We start from the raw sequence: 25,265 nt of genomic DNA, 5'->3' as shown, positions 1-25,265 counted from the left end.
CTCAATACATTTGCCTTTACAAATGAGATGCCACCTAATTTTTAAGACTCATCATGTGATGTCTGAATACTTGCTGAGAAACATTCTATGGTGAACTGAAATAAACAGGACAAGACTGACATGCCACCTACAAACGACACAAAGTAATGCATTTCAGATGCAGTGGCTTACACCAATAGGACAAATACATTTTGATGATATAAAAATTTTCAGTTCATTCAGATAAAATGATAATCAAACAATTTAAATTATTTATCGTATTATACAAAAAATATTTTCTTCTGCTTTAATAAGGGTTGTGGCAGGTTTTTTTTTTTTAATTTCTATGAGCAACAATACCAAAAAATTCAACTCCACTATAAGCAATTCAACCAAATGCAATTCAACCATATGTAACATTGATCTCACAGTTTGTGATTTTGCCCTGCTTCCTGCCTCAAGTAACAAAGATAAATTCTCTTTCAAAACTAGATACCCAGTATAACCCTTTTCAATCCCAGATATCACCCTTTCCAGGCATCATCCATCCTTGTGCCTGAACTAAACCCAATCAGTCTGTAAATCTCATCTGAGAAGGCAATTTAAATCAGTGTTTTTCAGATTAGGTTGGGAAAGAACAAATTTCTAAAGAAAATTTTCAAATATTTCACCAAAATATTCCAAAATTACCTAAAGAATTATTCAAATGGACCCCTAATACTGATATAAATTAACTTTTACTATATGATTACTTAGATCCAGGCAGACATAAAATAAGGCATAAACTCCTTATCCTTATAGGTCAAATGAAAAACAAAACTTAAATGACCTATGCAACCTTATTTCAACATAATAGAGGATATTATTTTGTCAAATCTGAATCACCATTTGCAACACCAGCATGTTAGTGATTAGTAGAGCACAGGCTTTTGATCTTGGCATACATAGTCCTATCATGATTTGATTCTCTCATAATTTTTCTCCATTTGTACTCTTGTGATGTCCTTTGGTTTTGCTTACCAAAACGAAATCTTTACATAATAAATATTCCTCTGCACATTTCTCATTTGCCTGTGGCAACTGAAGTATCCTATATTATTTTACCTCAAAAAGATTGAAAAAAAGAGGGCAAACCTAGACACAAATCTCACTTGAAAGTACTCTGCCATAAGTGATTATCCAAAAGATCCATCCTTATATCATTTAAAAATATTAACCTTAAAATAATGACACAACCTCTAAAAATTATTATAGATAACTTGTGAATCTCCAAATCTGCAGACTTAAAATGAAACCAAAGTAACTAGCTTAATGAACGTGTTTGCTTTCTTTATAACCTGGTGAAATTCCCATTGGTGCTGAAACACCAGATAGGCAAAGAAGTCTGACCATATTGAAATAGAACTTTGGGTGCTTTTCAATCACTATGTAGACAAAATCATATTTTAATCTGTTCATGAAATATGGTTCAAATTACTGAAAAACTCTTTCTTGTATACTCTGTACCACCTGCAACTTCAAAAAAGTTTGATGTTAAGAGTTTGAATTATGAAATAGACCTCTTACCTTTTATTCTCTCTCACTGCTTTATCTCCCTTCTTCCAAGAGATGGTTGGTTTTGGAGAGCCTTGGGGTTTGCACTCGATGATGACTTCTTGGCCTTTGGTAACAATTATTGTTTTCTTCAGTTGATTCAGTGCAAAAGTAGGAGCTGAAGCTATGAAAAAGAAAATATTAATTCTACCAGAAGCAATGGCAATAACCTCTAATGGATCATTCATCAAGATTTTGCAACTCTTTAGGACACATTTCTAATAAAATCACAGGATATCTACACAAGTAAAAGGCACTACCTCAAAATTTAAACCTATACTTAATTAATATCTTATTGGATGCTCTTTCTGTTTGCAGGTAATGGTTTCATATAATGTGGGGCACACAGACAAAGGCGGTTTCAAAAAAATGACATGATTTAATTATGATTATCACTTTTAATTGTGAAAGACTAATGAACACCTTGAGCAAAAGGTGAAGGGGTTGCCCAAGAAAGTCTATCTGGGGCTTTCTTTGGAAAAATGGGGGTTACCTGTGGAGAAGGTAATCTTGTGTCATCCATTTCCTATCTGTGAGTCTTAACGCATATTTTACTTTAATATTATACAAAATTAAATGTAGTTTAAAAACTACATTTAAAAAATTGAATTATTTAAATTTCAATTAAAAATTTCACTTCATTGTTTGCAATTATTCAACTAGGTCTGATCACTCACTAATATTAATATTGTCTACACTAGATTTTCACGAAGATATTTTTGATTGAAGTTCTCCAAGTAATACTGGTGGGCAGCTCTGGGTTGAGGATACTGGACTAAAAGAACATGTGACACAGAGAAAAACACACACACACACACACAAAGATACTTTTGAATCTAAAAGAGAACCTGAAAGATATGTTTAAAAGTGTACTGTATCTGAGGCATTTATTTAAACCAATCTGACAACTTCATGGATATTTCATAAGTATTTTATGTCCATTATACAACAGTATAGTGCATGGCACAACAGCATTAAAAGGTATGTATATAATGAGAAAGATATGTATATAATTGAGATGGGTTAAGAATTGAAAGAAAAGTGAAGGAACTTTATGTGACTGCAGGTAATGATTTTGTTTGCTTACTAGGAACAGAACTTATTAGAGGTAATTTTGAAAATATGTGTAGTGAATAAGAAAAGGACATATTTGAGAGTATTTCTGGATAAACTATTAACTAGGTGAAGGCTGAATTAGTTTTCTTTTTAAAGATTTTATTCATTTATTTATTTGAGAAAGAGAGAGAAAGAGCACAAGTCGGGGAAGGAAGAGGGACAAACAGACTCCGCATTGAGTGGGGAGTCTGACAAGGGGCTTGATCCCAGGACCCTGAAATCATGACCTGAACTGATGCTCAGATCTCAGATGCTTAACCTACTGAGCCACCCAGTCGCCCCTGAATTGGCTTTTAAACTCAGAAATATTGGGGTGTAAGTTAACAAGAAAGTACATTCATATTTGATTGGTTAGGCTGTAGGAGATGGAAATTTGGAGTTCTTTATCTATTTTAGGTGGGTTTATTATAATGTGGAGAAATTTCAAGTACAAACATTCATAATTCAATAAGTTGATTTATGATGTGTTACATTTAGCTGATATGTAAATGGTAAGTTCCCAGATTCCTGAGATCTTGGGTATTTCTGTTAATATTGTGCTTTGAGAATTTTAGTGCAGAACAAGCAGTGGTCTCCTGTTCACTTTGGGAGACAGTGAGTTGTGATCACTTAAGTCTCTCTCTTTGTATTACAAATTTCCCAGACCAAAGTTTAGGAAACTAGAATGCTAAAAAGTAAAATCCTTTCAGTGGCCCAAACATGCTCAATTTGGGGAGCCTATTCCACTGGATGGACTCACTGGTTGTAGTACCTAACCGGTGAAGTGCTAGTGTCCTATCAAGGTGTAACCCTCTGAGACAGCTGGACAGCCTCAAAAAGGCCTTCCCTTTCATGTAAGGGTGATAATGGTTGATATCCCATGATGAGAGGGTGCTTTACCTTGGAGTATTGTCTTGCCTACCATTAGATAAGAGCTGTATGGGTAAATATTAAACATTTCTTTTCAAGTCATAAAATAGGTTTTTACAATCACATCATAAAACTTCAGTATAGTAAGAATTAGAGCATGAAAAGAAGCTACACATTTTTCCTATTTATTTACTTAGAAATTGCATACCTAGAATCTTCAGCCCAGCACTCGCATAAATGACTCCATATTTATTTTCGGCCAAACACTGATACATTCCAGCATCTGACTGATTCACATTGTGGATCATCAATAATCCATTAACCATCTCAATCCTATTCTGTAATAAAATAAAAAAATAAAGAAAGTGAAAAAATCATACAGATTTTGCAGTTATTCTCTCCTAGACCAAGGGAAAAAAAGCCTCCAATGAATGCAGTTGAGCATTATTTAACAACTTAGCATTGCAAATTTACTGCTCATTATAAAATGTCTTTTGTAAATTATAGCTATTTCTTGGTCAGAAAAGATATTATAACTGTATTTTCCTGTAGTTATCCTTATGAGTTTTAGTTTCAGTTTTGTTTTTATACTGAGCAGCTTTTGTTTGGTATACTAGCTCAGCTTGTGAAGTATAATCAGCAGATGAAGCTTTTATTTGAATTCATTTTACAGAAGAAGAAGAGGTTCACATGTGACCTTTGGTAACAATTGTGACTGTAGACAAGTGGGACAAAGTTAAAAATAGCCCAAGTCAAAACAAGAATCCCTTTACAATATTAATCTAATTAGGAATTTACCTTTTTCTCACTTCCCAACAAATTCAGAAAAAAAACTGCCCTGCAACTGGAGTCTGTATAAAATTATTGGTCAAAAAATATTAACTTCATTATGAGACAAAATTTAATACAGAAGTCAAAAAACTTAGGGCACTTGGGTGGCTTAGTTGGTTAAGCGGCTGCCTTTGGCTCAGGCCATGATCCCGGAGTCCTGGGATCGAGCCCTAATCAGGCTCCCTGCTCAGTGGGGAATTTGCTTCTCCCTCTGCCCCTCACCCCACTCTGTGCTCTCTCTCACTCTCTCTCTCTCAAATAAATAAATAAAATCTAAAAAAAAACAACAAAAAACCCCAAAACAAAAAACTGAGCATGTGCAAATTGAGGTCAAGTAAGGCCAAGAGCACATTTCAAAATTGAATTTGAAATTTAAAATGTTGTTAAACAAACCAGGTGTCTTGTCTACTTAATGCCAAGCAAATCATTCTTTTAATTTTAGTGAGCAGTGCTTTACCTATCAACAAAGATGCCAAGTAATTTTACATAATTTTCAAAATAAACTATTCACTTTGCAGAAGTATTATCTGCTAGTGGGATTTACTTTACTTGGATGCTGAAAGTAGAAAATATGACCAGTGTATTCCTTTCTCAAGGTTTATCTGGTATCCCTAGAAAATTAGAGAAAGAGACAATGAACCAAGGTCTCAGGATTCTCATACTCTGTTTTATTTAATGGCTCTATAGTTCTTTCTATTTGTGTATTTCTTTTGTGTAATTGTATTTTGTTTGGGCCTAACCAGTTTTAGAATAATGGAATGTTGGAGCTGGATGGGACTGTGGGGATGATCTTATCCAATCTCTTCATTTTACAAAGGAGCAAATTGAAGTCCAAAGAGGTAAATGACAGACAAGAGGCCTCTTGGTTAGTGGCAGGACCTGGGCAGAACTTATGTTTAGAATTTCAACTTTATATACCACCCCTCCATTTTGGCCATACATACTGAACTATTCTCCCTTTGCCCTCCTTCCTGCAAAGGCCACAACAAGGGAGTTAGCTAAAATTATTACCATTATTCTAAAATTAAATAGTAATTGATTTCAAAAACATGCAATAGGTTTACTAAAAAGATATTTAAGTCTTTTAAATCCTATTAAGTAGGATGTCATGGAAATAACCTGTCCAAGATATAGAAGGCTAGGATTCTATTATGGTCTCATCTCTCACTAGATACGTGACCTTCGGCAAGTCACTTTACTTCCTGGGCTTTAACTCCACCATCTGCAAGGTGACAGCAACAAACTAGATGATATCTAAAAGTCAGCTAGAAATAGCAATGAATCTGATAATGATTGATATTTTCCTATGAATTTATAGGATTGAATAAAATTTAAAGAAACAATGTATTACTCAAAAAAGTAATGAGGTAATTAAAAAGAATTTTATTTTATGTCTATTATAGTTCTCACTTCAAATACATTAGAAGGTGTAATAAGAAATGACTTTCCATAAGACAAAAGGAGGATAGTCTGTCCTGTGTGAAATCCTGTTAAAATTACACAAGAAAAGGTTAGCAGTTACCAATAGTACCTGAGGCAAAAGAGGCACCCCATTCTTCAGCCAACGGTATGTGGGTCGGGGTTTTCCAGTAGCCTTACATTCCCATCGGAGAGGGCTCCCACTGTCCAGCTGAGTGTCATTCAGTTTTTCCACCCAGTGTGGATAAGCTATAAGAGTTTAAGCATTAAAGAAAGGTGATTTCATTTTTCAAACACATTACCAAATTCAAAATTCATATGGAAGTATTCCTTGCATTAAAAGAAAATGATCAATTCTCATAATTGTAGGTATTTGGAAGAAGCACATTGCATTTCACACAGAACTCTATGTAAAAAGATATAGCAATGACAATATTTTGACAATTTAAAACACTTTGTAAGCTAGATCAAGTATATCTTACTGTTTTACCCAGTTTATGCTGTGGCTACAGTATCCTCAAGATATCAGACCTTGTTCAGTAGGAAATCAGGTACTTAGAGACATAATTTTTTCCAGGTATTGGGGCAGCGTTAGCACAAACTGAAAAATACAACATGTCTATTTACTGAATAACTGCTTTGCTTTTTTATTTTTGTTTTTCCTAAAAGAACCTGAATGGCATAGGAAAAATAATTTGTAAATTCAAATTTCACTTGGTGTAAAATTTTTCTATATTTACTAGCATTCTCCAAAAACTTTTTATTTATTTTTATTTTTAATTTTTATTTATTTTTTTAAGATTTTATTTATTTGCGAGAGAGAGAATGAGTGACAGAGAGAATGAGACAGAGGAGGGTCAGAGGGAGAAGGAGACTCCCCGCTGAGCAGGGAGCCCGATGCGGGACTCGATCCAGGGACTCCAGGATCATGACCTGAGCCAAAGGCAGTCGCTTAACCAACTGAGCCACCCAGGTGCCCTATTTTTATTTTTTAAAAAGATTTTATTTATTTATTTGGCAGAGAGAGAGAGACAGAGAGCGCACAAGCAGGGGGAGTGGCAGGCAGAGGGAGAGGGAGAAGCAGGCTCTCCGCTGAGCAGGGAGCCCAACGTGTGGCTGGATCCCAGGACCCCAGGATCATGACCCGAACTGAAGGCAGACATTTAACCATCTGGGCCACCCAGGCGCCCCCAAAAACTTTTTAAAATATTTTCAAACTTACAAGAGGAAAATTACTTTATCAAGAAAGAGATAATGTAATTGTTTAAAATCTGTCAGATACAGAATAGTGTCTTTATTGAGTAATTTTTAAAATAAAAATATTGAAAAACAAGTGACTATTTGTCTACAAATACTCTGTTTGAAACAACTAAAACAGTAACTATGAGAAAATATTGAACTGAATGAATTGTTTCTCTTTAGCAACTTTTTTTTTGGCATAAACCAGTAACATTTTACTTTGTGATAGTGAGGACTTTGATCATTGATTCGTTCACCTCATACTATTTAGTCCTTTCTTAGTCCTAGAGGTTATTAGGGATATAGGAGCATCTATGTCTTACACTTTTTTTAGGATTTTACGGTGTGGTAGAGGAAATCTAAAGTCAGTGCCACAGGATATGATAGCACAAGAAAGGAAAGAAGATGTACTGAAGGTAATTGCACACGAATACTGTAATAGTGGGTCTAAAGGGACAACAGATGCCCAAAACCTAACCAGTTTAGAAGGGAGGAGAAGGAGCAAGAGAAAAAGAACTCTCGTTTATTAAATTCTAATCTTAGGCACTGAACTACATTATCAATTAATCCCTGTAACATTGATCCTGAAAATAAATATATTTAACTGTATGAATCAGGAAACTTTGATTCAGAGAGGTTAAAAAAATTCACCCAAGGTCAAACAGTTAATAAGGTATAGTAACCACTTCCAAAGTCAGATATTTCTGACTTCAGGCAGCATACAATTCTCTCATTCCACTCCAGCAGATTCAAAAATGAGTTGGAAGCATTTATTGCATTCATAATGTGTTTTGCCTTCTACTGGTCTCTAAATGGGAATTTTGTTTTCAGTAGCCCATTGGTCTTCTAGGCAATATAGTCTGGTCTTTAAGGAGCCTTACTTTGACATAGAATTTGTAGGCCTTTGAACACACTCTGTGATTCAACTTCAAGCCTCGGAGCTGTCAAGCAAAAAATCTTACCATGGTGAGCTTCAAATATTAATACTGACTTTCGTGCCTGGCTTCTAAAATCATTCCCTTTATAATTACCTGTCATATATGTTAAAAATACTGATAGGAATGGTAAGATACAAAAGCAATATTAAACTCTACTTTCTCATTAGGATTTTTAGTATACTTTCCTAGTCTACTTTGCCAGTTTATTTCATACTACTCATGACCCTTGTAATCCAAGTATACAGGTGTGCTATCTTCCAAGCACACCCTGTATCTTCTTCAAATTTTTAAATTCATGTGGAATGTTCTACTTCTCTTCTTTGTCTCTTTTAGTTCTACTAATAATTCTAGGTTTAGTCTAAATTATTTAAGGTTTATTAACTCTGAACTCAAAAGGGGGTCATTTCACCTTCTTTGGACATGTTTAGTTCTTAGTCACTTGGAAAATAATCACCATAGTAGCTTGTTACTGCTGTTGCTGACTTAAACTGTTATTGGATCTTTTAGTTGTTTATAGTTCGACACTCCATCTAGATAGCAATATCCTCAAGAGCAAAGTTGGCATGACATATACATTTATTTTAGACAAAACACTGACCCACATATAAAATTAATTATAGGATATTGGTTAGTTATATATGTATATTTTTATGTTTTTATTTTAGGTTAGTTATATTTGATATGTCTCTTAATGTACTATAACTCATGCTGGTAGATGCAGTTAATGGGAGTTAAAAAGAAATTGAAAAGAGATCTTAAAAAGTTACTAAAATGAAAAATTAGGAAAGAAAGAATTATTAAAATAAAAATAGATTGTGTCATCTAGGAAATAAAAAAATTAGAAATCAAAATAACATTTCTTCAAAGATATTTTGGATTACTCTATAAAATTGGCCTAATTTGGAGTCCTGATCCCAGAATAAATTTGTCACCAATTGATGAGTGAAATTAAAAAGAAATAATTTCTGCTTCCTTTTCTTCTTCACACATTTATTGGACACCACTTTTGGCACAATGCTTAACACTGAGGATATCAATATGTTATAATGTGTGTTTGCTGTCAGCTGAAAATCTAGTAGATGAGACAGACATGCAGAAATACTCAAATTCACTCTACCAACAATTCGACAAATGAAAATGGCCTATTATACTGCCTCTAGAATTAAACAAACAAAAAACTAGTAACTTCTTGATCTATCTTTTGTTAGGCCATCTATTTCTGGGGGTAAAAGAATGACACTTTAAACCCAGACGCTGTTACATTCTCACCAGATGCAGTGCATATTGACAACTATTTATGCAATTCATTTGAGCTTCAGATCAGTCTCCAGGTTACATTTTTAAAAACATTAAGCAGATGTGCATAAAGAAACTCTTGCTTATTATCTCTTGTCATTAGAAATTCTCAAAACCCCTATTGATAAATGCTAATTGTTATTGGCCTCCTTCATTGCTCCTGTACTTTTAAGTGTTGAAGAGTCAACATATTTAACCACACAGATCATTTTTAATATTAGGACTTTCAGCTGTGGGCCAGTGAGGTGTAACATGGTATACTGGAAAGATTATACAGTTGGGGGTAAATGTAGGTTCAAATCCAATGCTACCCTGACCTTGCTCTAATATGTGATCATGAATGAGTTACTTTAATGAGTTTAATGAGTCTCATCTGTAAGCCATACATGGTAATTCCTATTTTAATGGGTTACTATGATGATATAATGGTTATAAATACTGGTTACTTTACCTCCTCAATCTATTGCTCATGCATTAACATGAGCCTCAATTTTCTATCAACTGTGAATATATTGTTATGACAACAAAACTCAAGGTGAGATACATTGTCCAAAGAACTAGGACTGAAAACATTTTCTTTGTGTATGTAATTTTCAATCAGGAATATACAATTTTGTATTATCTTATATGGTAAATATTTAGTGTATTTTAGTGGCTAAAATATTTTTTAAAAGATTTTATTTACTTATTTGAGAGAGAGAGAGAGCAAGGAAGGGGGGGTAGAGGAACAAGCAGACTCCCTGATGAGTGGGGAGCAGCCTGACATGGGGCTCGATCCCAGGACCCTGAGATAACAATCTGAGGCAAAGTCAGGTACTTAACCAACTGAGCCACTCAGGTGCCCCAGCAGCTAAAATACTTTTCAAATCATGCCTAATATAGAAAAACACAACTCTGGAGAAAAGAAAAACAGAGAATGAGAACTAATGGTGAGGATTTTCATTTTTCTCTAATATTAATAAAAGATGAGCAAACAGGAATTAAGTACTCTCCCTCCATTCTTATCCCATGCCTTAGCTCAGCTCCTCAATATTTCACTGAGAGGTAATATCTTATAGTTGGAGATCAAATTCTGGTGTTTTTGCCAGTTCTAAGTTGGAATCTGGTTTTACAGCTTACTATTATCTTGTAGTAATAAACTTCTTAACCTTTTAGGCCTTGGTTTCCCCATCTGTCAAGCAGGAATACTAATTTCTAAGAGTTACTGTAAGTTAATGCATGTAAAGTACCTAGTAGTTGCAGTAGTGTCTGAAACAAGTTCCTGGCAACTATTTGTTCCCTTCATTAGTCCCTTAATCTCTCCTCATTTTCACTTCTTTATTTATTTTTCATGGTATAAAAGTATTTAATAGCACATCAGTACAGAAACACACAGATCCTATAGCTCATCCTTTAAACTATAAGAGCCAAGTGAAACGACAGTACAGAGACTTATTTTTACATATATAAATATGTAATATATGTAATATATATATTACACATTGGGAATTGAACTATTACATTTTTTCTTCTTTTTAGATTTGTGATATCCATGTTTTCTGTCAATAATATTCTGTCAAACATGGTACTAAATCAAAGTAGACAGATGAACAGTAAAGCTGTTTGTTCTCTCCTACTAGTGCTGAGCTAGACCAGTGGAACACCATCTTGGTAGGAAGATTTTGACAGGATGAAGGAACTGCAGAGACCCTATCCCAACAGAAAACCTAATGAACTGACTTAAACAGAAAGGGTTTTAGCAAACCTGCGGAAACACAGCATACTATAAGAAAGGGATAGCTTTTATTCTGGACTATGCTTTTAGTCCAGCATATGCATACATTCATGGGTCCCAGTAAAATAGAAACACCAACATAGAAAGCATTTTTGCTTTCATAGTACTAACAGCTAAAAAGCACACAGAACATAATACTCTGATCTTTAGTGAGTAATCATGGGAATTCCAAGATTATATCTGCTAGGTTAGCCTGATTATTCATCTATAAAAATATTTTCTCCAAAAATTCTTTTTTAAAATTAATAATAATAATAATAATAATAATAATAATAATAATTTTTTTTGAGAGAGACATGAGTGAGGAGAGGCAGAGGGAGGAAAGAGAGAATCTTAAGCAGACTCCACATTCAGGGTGGATCCCAACATGGGGCTTAATCTCATCCCTGAAATGATAACCTGAACTAAAATCAAGAGTCGGTGGCTTAATCAACTGTGCCACCCAGGCACCCTCCAAAAATTCTTAAAAGAGAATTATAGAAACAGCAGGACTACATCAAGACCAGCAGGAGACAGTAATTCAAGGACTACAAATAAAAGACTAGGAATTGATTTTCATGCATAGCTTTAGGCAAAGGACAGCTCTCTCAGTTGACTCCTAGAGCCAAGACTGGCTGTGATAGAAGATGCTTCAGAAATCTCAAGACGGGCAGCTGGCTTGAGTAACACCCTTGATAAATCTCCCAAATAGTCAAAAACACCTTTGAGGCTGCAAGACTGAAACTGAAAGCTGTGAGTGCACAAAAAGCCAGGTGGGACATGCAGAGCTTGCTGGGCCAAAGACAGTTGGAGATGGTGAGTTCTTCCAAAAAGTGACACACCAACACTGCATACTGGGGCAGGTGGGTGGATTGCTGGACTTGGGGTTGTTCCAGAGGAGCCTGACTCAGAGGACTCTGAGAAAAGCATCTACTCAGGGAGGAGGACTAGGGTTACTGAACATAAGAGGGTGCTTCAGGAGAAATAGGTCTCAGGTGGGTCAGGTGATTGTCTTTTGACCCATCAATACTTAGCATTAGTAAAGAATTGCAGAATAAAGACAGTCTTTCCAATATGTAACTCTTCTGTCACATTAGCCAAAACCTCTCCCAGTCTATTGGGCAACACTGAGGAAGATGAGGAAGAAGATCTCATTGCCTGGAGGTGGGACTTAGGGCTGCAGATCTTTCTGGGAAATTGTTATAGAAGATGATTTACACAACAAAGCCACCACTAAACAGTCGCTTAAATCCAATCCCTTTCCTTCTTTTAAAGCTTTTTAGAAATTCCGTAAGTGTGAGCAGCATGTCGCGTATGTCAGCCACTTCATCTTTATGGTGCTGTAAACTTGAGAAAGCCGCCATGTTAAATCCAAGAATCCACTCCGGTAGCTGTTCTTCAACCAAAGAAATAGATTTGTTTAAAAATAGGCATATAGGTGATTCTATTATTTTCTGTCTTCAAACTCCTGGTAGTATGAGACTGTGAAATTTGAAATAATTGGAACTCGTCCATCATCCATGATAATGTCCTCTAAATATCCAACCACAGCATCACATGCTGGGTCAGAGGCAGAAGAGGACAGTGAGAGGCTCTCTTCCTCTAAGGGGTCCCTCACTGCCAGGGCCTCCGCATTCACCTGCAGGGCAAACAGGCCTCTCAGCCTCCTACTGCACCCGCGGCCCAGCCTTCTTGGTGCTCCACAGACACCTGGGGACCTCAGGCTTCCTGTTGCTGGCACTGTGAGTGCGTTGTCGGTTACCCGACTGGCATCTGTTCTTTACAGTGTACCTTGAAGAATGGTGTGTATATCTAAGCATTAATTCTTATAATAGCATGGAGTTGTAAAAATTATCCACTGTGTGCTGGACATAATGCTTAGTGATGGGAAAGATAAGATAAATAACAAAACAAACAAAAAGAGTTTTTGTCTTGGAAAAGCATATAATCAAATTGCAGACATTGGCAGCCATTAAAATTTGTGAGGATGCTCTCCAGAGATTTTACAAAAATAAGGAAACCTATAATGCTACCATGAAATGAAAATAAATGAAAATAAAACAGTGTTCCTTGCTGGATATTTAGTACAATGCAATGTAATTTTCTTTTAAGCATCTTGCTTACAGGTATATTTTAATACTGTTATATTTCTAATCTAAACTGTCAATACAAACATTTCAATGATCATAGTGACAGTGTCCTTACTCTACAGGGTGACAAATTACTAGTTGGTGGGGTACATAATATATATTTAAACTCAGAGATCACGCATCTTTATATAATATTTTTCTGTACACAAAGTACCTCCTGTTGAGAGCTCCTTATATATAAAATTGCTTAAAATTGTTTGAGCTTCCTTCCTTCCTTCTTTCCTTCTTACCTCCTTACTTCTTTCTTCCTTTGTTTCTCATTCTTTCTTTTCATTTATATTGAGAACTTTAACAAGCAACATTCAATTTATATTGGAAATATAAAGACTAAAATTTTTGTGTGACTAGTTAAAATGAAGTCTTTGATTAATCATCAGAAACTAGAAGGGGCAGAAATAATCAAAAATATTATTTCACCTAAAAAACTACCATATGGGGCACCTGGATGGCTCAGGTGTTTAAGTGTCTGCCTTCAGCTTAAGTCATCATCCCAGAGTCCTGGAATCCAGCCCTGCATTGGGGTCCTTGCTCAATGGGGAGCCTGCTTCTACTTCTCCCTCTGCCTCTGCCTCTCCCTCTGCTGCTCCCCTGGCTTTGTGCTCTCTCACTGTCTCTCAGGTAAGTAAATAAATAAAATCTTAAAAAAAAATAAAACTACCCTATATTTTGAACAAAAGACTATTTAATAGAATAAATATGCAGTTTTTCTAAGTTTCAATTATTACTAAAATTTTGTGGTTTTTTTTAAGATTTATTTATTTGAGAGAGAACGTGTGAGTGCGCCCGTGATCCAGGGCAAGGGGCAAAGGGAGAGGGAGAGAGATTGGGAGAGAAGCAGACTCCCCATGGAGTGTGGAGCTCCACGTCCCTTGTTGCTCGATCTCTGGACCCTGAGATCAAGACCTGAGCTGAAATCAAGATTCAGAGGTTTAACCAACTGAGCCACCCAGGTGCCCCTAAATTTTTTTTTGCTAATTTGATTTTGTTTTCCTTTTCATAAGTATTGCTATTCAAATGTATTGGTCAAATAAGACATGTAAGGATTTTTTTATTTTGAAAAAAATGGCAGAGGAGTAGGGGACCCTATTTCAACTGGTGTCTGGAATTGAGCTGGTTATCTACCAGACCACTCTGAGCACACACGAAATCAGCCTGAGATGTAAGAAGATCTGGATCTCTACAAACAGAATATCATGGGCAGATATCGGAGGATAAACGGCAGCTGGAGGGAGCCTGGCCATGGGGATCCTACATGACCAGTGAGCGACAGCCTCCCTCGCTGGGGACAGGGCACAGACTCGCAGACCAGTAGCGGCAGGGAAAGAACTTTAGGGCAGCTGCTGGGGCAGAAACCTGGAGCGGTGGGGTCGCGTGTGCGAACTGGGAGCGGCTGGCGGTTTTAGAAGCACAAAGGGCAGAGACGTGCCCTGACCTGGAGGCAGGACTGGAAGCTCTGCAGAGGGGCGCACAACCCAGGACGCTGCAGTTTATAGCAGCACAGACAGAAACTGAGACAGTGTGGCCTGGAGAGCTCACTGAAGAACAGACTGCGGTCTCTCTGCTCTGAGGCAGAAGGTTGGAAATGGTCTCTTCTGGTCTGACTCTCAGAAGAGATGTGGAAAGCCGCCAGAGAAAAAAAGCCCCAAAAAACTGATTCCCACTGAGCCCATCCCCCACCACAGGGGGGCAGGGCAACTCTGCCCAAACAGGGTTGCCTGAGTAACAGCATGGCAGGCCCCTCCCCCAGAAGACAGGCTGGGAAAACAAGAGGCCAGCAACCCTAAGGTCCCTAGAAAACAGGAGCATCTTGCTTGGGTTCTGGTCAATAATTTGGACTCTATACATTCCCTCAACCACCCATCAACAGAATGACTAGGAGGAGCAACCCCCAAAATAGAAAAGACTCAGAGATTATGACTTATGCCACAGATTTACAAATGGATGTAGATATAACCAAGATGTTGGAGATGGAGTTCAGGCTATCAATTGTGAAGAGAATAGCTAAAATGGAGAAATCAATTAATGGCAACATAGAGTCTCTGAGGGCAGAAATGAAAGCTGAATTGGCAGAACTTAAAAATGCTATCAATGAGATCCAATCCAATCTAGGTAATCTAACAGCTAGGGTAAATGAGGCAGAAGAATGAATAAGCGACCTGGAAGACAATATAATAGATAAAAAGGGAAAAGAGGAAGCCAGGGAAAAACAACTCAGAATCCATGAAAATAGAATCAGAGAAATAAGTGACACCATGAAGCGTTGTGATGTCAGAATAATTGGAATCCCGGAGGGAGTGGAGAGAGAGAGAGGACTAGAAGATGTATTTGAGCAAATCATAGCTGAGAACTTCCCTAAACTGGGGAATGAAACAAACATTCGAGTCCTAGAGGCAGAGAGGACCCTCCCAAGATCAAGGAAAACAGGTCAACACCCCGGCATGTAATTATAAAACTTGCAAATCTTAGAACCAAGGAAACCATCTTAAGGGCAGTTAGGGGGAAGAGATTCCTCACGTACAGAGGGAGGAACATCAGAATAACGTCAGACCTATCCACAGAGACCTGGCAAGCCAGAAAGGCCTGGCAAGACATATTCAGGGTACTAAACGAGAAGAACATGCTGCCAAGAATACTTTATCCAGCAGGCTGTCATTTAGAATGGATGGAGAGATGCAGAGCTTCCAAGACCAGCAGAAACTGAAAGAATATGTGACTACTAAGCCAGCCCTGCAAGAAATATTAAGAGGGGTTCTATAAAAGGAGAAAGACCCCAAGAGTGATCTACAACAGAAATTTACAGGGACAATCTATAAAAACAATGTCTTCACAGGCAACATGATGACAAATAATTCATATCTTTCAATAATCACTCTCAATGTGAATGGCTTAAATGCTCCCATAAAATGGCACAGGGTTGCAGATTGGATAAAAAGACAGGACCCATTCATACGCTGTCTACAAGAGACTCATTTTGAACCTAAAGATACATCCAGACTAAAAGTGAAGGGATGGAGATCCATCTTCCATGCCAGAGGACCTCAAAAGAAAGCTGGGGTAGCAATTCTTATATCAGACAAATTAGATGTTGAACTAAAGTCTGTAATTAGAGACACAGAAGGCCACTATATCATTCTTAAAGGGTCTATCCAACAAGAAGATCTAACAATTGTAAATATCTATGCTCCCAACATGGGAGCAGCCATCTACACAAGCCAACTGTTAACCAAAATAAAGAGTCATATTGATAACATATGTTAATTGTAGGAGACCTCAATACTCCACTCTCAGCAATGGACAGATCACCTAAGCAGAAAATCAGTAAGGAAACAAGAGCTTTGAATGATACACTGGACCAGATGGACCTCATAGATATATACAGAACATTCCACCCTAAAACAACAGAATACTCATTCTTCTTGAGCACAGAATAGACCACATACTGGGTCACAAATCAGGTCTCAACTGATACCAAAAGATTGAGATTACTTCCTGCATATTCTCAGACCACAATGCTTTAAAACTGGAACTCAATCACAAGAAAAAATTTGGCAGAAATTCAAGCACTTGGAAGCTAAAGACCATTGTGCTCAAGAATGTTTGGGTCAACCAGGAAATCAAAGAACTTAAACAATTCATGGAAATCAATGAGGATGAAAACACATTGGTCCAAAACCTATGGGATACTGCAAAGGCAGTCTTAAGTGGGAAATACATAGCCATTCCAGCCTCACTCAAAAAAATAGAAAAATCCTGAATTCACCAACTAACTCTACACCTTAAAGAACTAGAGAAAAAGCAACAAATGATGCCTAAGCCACGCATTAGAAGAGAAATAAATAAAATTAGAGCAGAGATCAATGAATTAGAAACCAGAAACACAGTAGATCAGATCAACAAAACTAGAAGTTGGTTCTTTGAAAGAAGTAATAAGATTGATAAACCACTGGCCAGACTTATCCAAAAGAAAAGAGAAAGGACCCAAATTAATAAAATTATGAATGAAAGGGGAGAGATCATGACTAACACAAAGGAAATTGAAACAATTATTAGAAATTGTTATCAACAACTATATGCCAATAAACTGAGCAATCTGGATGAAATGGATGCCTTCCTGGAAGCCTATAAGCTGCCAAGACTGAAACAGGAAGAAATTAACAACCTGAATAGGCCAATAACCAGTAATGAGATTGAAGCAGTGATCAAAAACCTCCCAAAAAACAAGAGTCCAGGGCCTGATGGATTCCATGGGGAATTCTACCAAACATTCAAAGAAGAAATAATACCTATTCTACTGAAGCTGTTTCAAAAAATAGAAACAGAAGGAAAACTTCCAAACTCATTCTATGCGGCCAGCATTACCTTAATCCTCAAACCAGGCAAAGACCCCATCAAAAAGGAGAATTTCAGACCGATATCCCTGATGAATATGGATTCCAAGTTCTTCAACAAAATCCTAGCTAATAGGATCCAACAATACATTAAAGGATCATCCACCATGACCAAGTGGGATTTATCCCCGGGATGCAAGGGTGGTTCAACATTCACAAATCAATCAATGTGATAGAACACATTAATAAGAGGAGGGAGAAGAACCATATGCTCCTCTCAATTGATGCAGAAAAAGCATTTGACAAAATACAACATCCTTTCCTGATTAAAACGCTTCAGAGTATAGGGATAGGGGGAACATTCCTCAAGTTCATAAAATGCATCTATGAAAACCCCACAGCAAATATCATCCTCAATGGGGAAAAGCTGAGAGCCTTTCCCTTAAGATCAGGAACACGTCAAAGATGCCCACTCTCACCACTATTGTTCAACATAGTACTAGAAGTCCTAGCAACAGCAATCAGACAACAAAAAGAAATAAAAGGTATTCAAATTGGCAAAGAAGAAGTCAAACTCCTCTTTTCACAGACGACGTGATACTTTATGTGGAAAACCCGAAAGACTCCACCCCCAAATTACTAGAACTCATACAGCAATTCAGTAATGTGGCAGGATACAAAATCAATGCACAGAAATCAGTTGCTTTCTTATACACTAACAATGCAACTGTAGAAAGAGAAATTAGAGAAATGATTCCATTTACAATAGCACCAAAAGCCATAAGATACCTCGGTATAAACCTAACCAAAGAGGTAAAGGATCTATACTCTAGGAATTACAGAACACTCATGAAAGAAATTGAAGAAGACACAAAAAGATGGAAAAATATTCCATGCTCATGGATCAGAAGAATAAACATTGTTAAAATGTCTATGCTACCCAGAGCAATCTATACCTTCAATGCCATCCCGATCAAAATTCCAATGACATTTTTCAAAGTGCTGGAACAAACAATCCTAAAATTTGTATGGAATCAGAAAAGACCCCGAATCACCACGGAAATGTTGAAAAATAAAAACAAAGCTGGGGGCATCACATTGCCCAATTTCAAGCTATATTAGAAAGCTGTGATCACCAAGACAGCATGGTACTGGCACAAAAACAGACACATAGACCAATGGAACAGAATAGAGAACCCAGATATGGACCCTCAACTCTATGGTCAAATAATCTTTGACAAAGCAGGAAAAAACATGCAATGGAAAAAAGACAGTCTCTTCAATAAATGGTGCTGGGAAAATTGGACAGCCACATGCAGAAGAATAAAACTCGACCATTCTCTAACACCATACACAAGGATAAACTCAAAATGGATGAAAGACCTCAATGTGAGACAGGAATCCTTCAAAATCCTAGAGGAGAACATAGGCAGTAACCTCTTTGACATCGGCCACAGCAACTTCTTTCATGATACATCTCCAAAAGCTAGTGAAACAAAAGCAAAAATGAACTTTTGGGACTTCATCAAGATAAAAAGCTTCTGCACAGCAAAGGAAACAGTCAACAAAACGAAGAGGCAACCCACAGAATGGGAGAAGATATTTGCAAATGCACTACAGATAAAGGGCTGGTATCCAAGATCTATAAAGAACTTCTCAAACTCAACACCCAAAACACAAATAATCAAGTCAAAAAATGGGCAGACGATATGAAAAGACACTTCTCTGAAGAAGACGTACAAATGGCTAACAGACACATGAAATAATGTTCATCATCATTAGCCATCAGGGAAATTCAAATCAAAACCACATTGAGATATCACCTTACACCAGTTAGAATGGCAAAAATGGACAGGGAAAGAAACAACAAATGTTGGAGAGGTTGTGGAGAAAAGGGAACCCTCTTACACTGTTGATGGGAATGCAAGTTGGTACAGTCACTTTGGAAAACAGTGTGGAGTTTCCTCAAAAATTTAAAAATAGAGCTACCCTATGACCCAGCAATTGCACTCCTGGGTATTTACCCCAAAGACACAGATGTAGTGAAAAGAAGGGACATATGCACCCTAATGTTCATAGCAGCAATGTCTGCAATAGCCAAACTCTGGAAAGAGCTGAGATGCCCTTCAACAGATGAATGGATAATGAAGATGTGGTCCATATATACAATGGAATATTACTCAGCCATCAAAAAGGATGAATACCCAACTTTTACATCAACATGGATGGGACTGGAGGAGATTATGCTAAATGAAATAAGTCAAGCAGAGAAAGTCAATTATCATATGGTTTCGCTTATTTGTGGAACATAAGGAATAGCATGGAGGACAGTGGAGAAGGAAGGGAAAAATGAAGGTGGGGGCGGGAATTGGAGGGAGAGATGAACCATGAGAGACTATGGACTCTGAGAAACAAACAGGGTTTTAGAGGGGAGGGGGGAGGGGGGATTGGTTAGCCGGGTGATGGGTATTGAGGAGGGCATATACTGCATGGAGCACTGGGTGTTATATGAAAACAATGGATCGTGGATCACCACATCAAAAAGTAATGATGTATTGTATGGCGACTAACATAACATAATAAAATTTAAAAAAGAAAAAAATTATAAATAAAATTATTTTTAAAAGTAAAAAAATAAGACATGGAAGTTTACCTTAATTTTTATTATTTTACTACCATGGCCTTCTGTATGTTGTGTCATTTGTTGCATTATGCTTATAATATAGATTCTGAATTATAAATAATAAAATATGGGGCGCCTGGGTGGCTCAGTTGGTTAAGTGACTGCCTTCGGCTCAGGTCATGATCCTGGAGTCCCAGGATCGAGTCCCGCATCGGGCTCCCTGCTCGGCAGGGAGTCTGCTTCTCCTTCTGCCCCTCCCCCCTCTCATATGCTCTCTCTCATTCTCTCTCTCTGAAATAAATAAATAAAATCTTTAAAAAATAAAAAAAAAATAAAATATGTGGTTTAAATTTATGCCTACCACCTATATTAGCACTTATTTTGTAATGACTTGACCAAAAAAAAAAAAAAAATGAGACTAGAAAGGTTGAAAGGTTGTCTTGGAAACTTGGTTCATCCATTGAATCTAACATCTAACTGAACATGTAAAATATTCCCGTGGTTACACTTTCCAAAAGAAAGTAAGCCACAGGAAAAACCATATGTTTTCAGTACTCTGTGAATATTGACCATTTTGGGTAAAAAGTATCCACCTCTGCTTATTCCAAGAGGTGAAGCTCAGGTTATAGAGCTTCCAACAGAAATCCATTCTCCTGAAAGGAGAACATTCCAAATACAAACTGTGGGTATGGTGGAATATTTATGTATCATGCTATTCTGTATCAACTGCCAGTCAAGTGGAAATGTTAGCCAAGATTCTTTCTCCTTTCTACAGAGTTTGATGGGTGAGGAGAAAGGCCCTTATGTCAAAGGCAACAGGTTTAAAAGTACAAATTGGGTGAATACGTAATAAACAAGGTACTTCTTTTTTTTTTTTTTTTTTTTAAAGTTTTTTTTTTTTTTTTTGAAAGAGAGAGACACAGCGAGAGAGGGAACACAAGCAGGGGGAGTGGGAGAGGGAGAAGCAGGCTTCCCGCCGAGCAGGGAGCCCGATGCGGGGCTCGATCCCAGGACCCTGGGATCATGACCTGAGCTGAAGGCAGACGCTTAACGACTGAGCCACCCAGGCGCCCCAAGATACTTCTTGAAGTGAAATAAAGCTTGTTGTAATTGTCCCAGTGGTAAGGACATAAACTGGGACTATCCAGGCAAAATCAGGAGCAGAGTAGAAAACCACCCTAAATATAGGCTACAGTGAAAGGCCAAATTCTTCCAGATACCTTCCCAAATTGTCAGAAATATATACCAGAGTAGCAAGCTGGCCCGGTTTCTTTTTCTAGTCTACAATCTTGATTATTTTCTATCCAAAATGATGCAAGCTTTAGGCAGGTTTGTCCTTACCTTGTTGGCCTACAGTGTACATCAAATTGTGTGTGACAAGGAGAGCCCACACTTTGTTTCTTTGTAGCATACTCTCTTAAACAGTAATATTGAGTGAAATCAATTTTTTTTTTCTACTTTCCTGGAAATAATCATTACTGCTATGAATTAAGTAGCTGGAGTGGGGAGGGGTACAAGTAGAGCAGTGCCATATGGGAACTTCTGTCTCAAACTGTAAATCTAATTATAATTTAGGTGTGGGCCATTTTTTCACCACACAGAAAGATTCGCAACTTTTCCCAAATAGCCTTAAGAGTAACAGGCACTCCTTGCATTTTTTTATGTTCTGAGTGGAAAGGTTCTGGTTGAAGACTTGTCTTTCAGTATCAGATTTTTATCTGTAGAGACAAACTAGTATCACTTTAGACTTTTGAAGATAAACTGATACGATTTGAATGTTACTGATAGGATTCAAATTAAATCGAACTGATATGATTTGAATGTTAATTATTGTTCCCTGGGGTACAGAAGCAACAATTTTTTTTCCCAATGGCTAGACAGTTGACTTAATTATGTAATATGAAATAATGAACAGTTTGCTTTGTGAATTTCATCAAACTATAATACCCATGGCCTAAAAATAAACAAACCAGTGGTAGTATTTCAATCTTACAAACTTCTAAATGACTCTATGTCTTTTTTCCAGGATGCTTGTCCCTCTTTAGCCTTTAAAAAAAGGCTTAAAGAAATCCTTTTGAAAGCTTTCCCTGGATCATCCCAGGAGAATGCAGTGGACTCTGCTCCCATAATCCTTTGCACATGGCTTTATCACAACAGACAGCATGCTCTGCTCTAATGTGTGGTTTGTTTTTTCATCTAATATAATGGACCACGAGTTCTTTGAAAGCTCTACTGCTAGGATGTAGAGCAATAATAGGCACTTAATAAACATTAATTGAATAAATGAATGAATGAAATGTGCATAGTAGATTCAATAAGGTTGGACTGCTGAAATCCTAAAGGATTTATTAGAGATAAGGAAAGAAAAACCAGGTTGAATTCAGATATTAATATTTAAAGCTTTCCTTTAAGAGTTCCTTTGAAGGATATTAGGCTTTTTAGGAGAACTGATCTTGAGATATAGTGACAGTTGTAGTTGCTTGGTGGATTCAGACAAATATGCAATTTGGATAATTTCATATTGAAAGCTTCTGAATTTTCTTATAACAATGCTCTGGATTATAGTATTCCCCCCCCCTTTTTTTTTTTTTGAAAAACTGTCCTCATTTAGGAGATAAGAATACTATCACTTGCCCATTATGCATAATATATACTATAAAAGCAAATATGAAAATTAGATACAATTTATGATCCTTAGAAGTAAAGATGAGATTGTAGATATTTTTGAAGTATATTTACCCAATTCTTACACACAACCTGGTTGGCTCTTTGGCATTTTGGACAACATAAATGCTTGTAGGCTGTAGAGGCTATTTATCTTATAGATGTATTAATTTAAGCCAGGGGTCAGCAAAAAATTTTTTCTGTAAAGGACCAGATAGCAAATATTCTAGGCTTTGCAAATCAGCTACTTAATTCTGTCTCAACGACTTTATTCTGCCACAGCAGTGCAAAAGCTAACATAGACAATATGAAAACAAATGGGTGTGGCTGCATTCCAATAAAATTTTATTTACAAAAAAGTGACTGCTGGGCAGGATTTGGTTCATGGGCAATAGCTTACAACTCCTGACTCAGGCCAAGGGAAAGAATAAATCAATGAAGGTTACAAGATTTTTAACTTATCAGAGAATGGCTTTGGTGTCAGGAAAACATCTCATTTTTAAGTATATCAACTCTCAGTACAAAGGACCTGATAATTCCCCATTCATTTTTAATTTAAAGCACTTCTGTGCATAGGGTAATTTTACATGATGCTTTACCATGCAAAAGAAGTATGATTATAAATTATTACTTGTTTTTTTTTGTACTACCTAACAAACAATATTTAGTTCAAATTAATTTGCATTTTCAGTATGAATCTTGGGACTAGAGCAACATGCTTTGCTGAGAGCACTTACTGTACACTTGTAATTGTCCACGAAAGGAATTTTTTCCACGTGAGTTTTCAGCTCTGCACTCATATAGGCCTGCGTCATCCAGCTGCACGTTGGGTATTTCCAGCACTGCCTGAGATTTCCGCAGACGTGCCTTACTAGGAATATAACCATTAACCTTCATCCATGTGATTGTTGGAACTGGGCTACAATAAGGAGCAAAAATGCTGTTAATACACTTTCCAGTATTAGGAACATAGATTCTATTATCTGGTAATTTAAGCACTTAATAGGCTGAGTACAATAACGTGTAATCACAATTAAGGACCACGTGCTGGTTGATATACTTCACTTTCCATGTGTTTTGTTTGGGAAGTAGTTACACTCAAGGAAGATAGTTTCCTTTTCTTTCATATTTCAGTAAAGCAATTTAGTGACAATATTTTATATATTTTAATACATTATACTTTTAAAAAAACTTTTTAAGTTGTTTGAATGGCAAAGTAATTTGATGAAATTACAAAAGTAATGAATGATTATTCGAAGACATTAAACAAAAGACTCATGAAATAAATGAACTAAGAACTCTTTTACCCCCACCTCCACAAATATCTTCTTTTTGCAATAACATATACAGTTTGCATGTAACCTCCCACTTTGTCTTTATGATGCATATATGTACACATATGATGAGTTATTTTTGTTTTGTTTAAAAAAATAAGTTGTGTACTTGATATTTTATAACTAAAAAATCAAATTCAAGATCAACTCCTGACTTATTCTAGTTAATAGCTGCCTATTATTCCATTATATAGATGTATCAGAATTTAATGAACCATCCCCTATAGTTAGGCATTAAGTGTAGTCCCAGTTTTTTTTTTTTTGCCACTAAAAAACCATATTGCTATAAACAACCTTGCACATATATCATATACTATTGCTTTTATTTTCTGCAGCAGACATTCACAAAAGTGGAATTGATGGATAAAAGGGCACTCACATTTTTCATTTTAATAAGTACTGCCAGATTGTTTTTCAATAATATAGTAGCAGTTTCCATATCTATCAGTAATATATGAGGCTGTTTCCCCATATCCTTGCAACCATTTTATGTGATCAATCTGTTTAATTTTTCAGTATCAAAAAGTAAAAAATGACATTTTGTTGCAACTTTAATATTTCTCTGAACTCAAAGAAGATGGAATTTTTTTAAGACTTTTATTGGCTATTTGCATCTGCTTTTCTGTGAATTGTTTGCTTATATTATTTTCCTATTTTTTCTTTCATTTTTCTATTTGCCTATTTGTATTTTTAGTTCTTTGTGTATTGGAGCCACTAAGACTTTGTTTCTCAGAAAAATTCTCCCTCAGTGTATTGTTAGTTTATGATGGCATCTCTGATACGCTTTTATGGACATTTTGGGGAGAAACAAATATATCTATAGTTTCCTTCACAACCTCTATATTTTTGTTTACTTAAAAAATTATCTGTAAACCTAAGTTTATGTCCATATTGTCTGCATTGTTTCTGGCTGTATTTTGTGGGGGTTTTTGTTTGTTTGCTTTTTGTTTTTGTTTGAATAGTTTGATCTTTAATCCACCTGGATTATATTCATGTTTTTGGCATTAGATAGGGAATATAACTAATTATTTCAGTACCGTTAAAGTAAAACTCCTTTCTCTACAATATCTGGTATCTTGTCTTTGCCATATAATTGGTCTCACATACTTGAATTTGTTTCAGGCTTCTCAATTCTGTCCCACTGATTTATTTA

At 36.5% G+C, this 25,265-nt stretch overlaps 1 protein-coding gene and 1 pseudogene across 1 annotated transcript in view; both read right to left on the bottom strand.

Annotated features, from left to right (window-relative positions):
- The window catches only part of CNTN5 (contactin 5), a 570,282-nt gene that overhangs the window by 294,588 nt on the left and 250,429 nt on the right, over positions 1-25,265 (bottom strand). Inside the window, exons 8-11 of the mRNA XM_044919780.1 lie at positions 23,516-23,697; positions 5,900-6,036; positions 3,746-3,875; positions 1,546-1,696 (exon numbers count right to left, since the gene is read on the bottom strand). Of these exons, the coding sequence (XP_044775715.1) occupies positions 1,546-1,696; positions 3,746-3,875; positions 5,900-6,036; positions 23,516-23,697 (600 nt within the window). The remainder of the gene's footprint in view (positions 1-1,545; positions 1,697-3,745; positions 3,876-5,899; positions 6,037-23,515; positions 23,698-25,265) is intronic.
- On the bottom strand, positions 12,185-13,201 carry LOC110570957 (annotated as a pseudogene).

This window comes from Neomonachus schauinslandi, chromosome 11 (assembly GCF_002201575.2).
Source record: "Neomonachus schauinslandi chromosome 11, ASM220157v2, whole genome shotgun sequence".
In the NCBI taxonomy this organism is placed as follows: Eukaryota; Metazoa; Chordata; class Mammalia; order Carnivora; family Phocidae; genus Neomonachus; species Neomonachus schauinslandi.
This window is presented reverse-complemented; position numbering and strand designations above follow the sequence as displayed.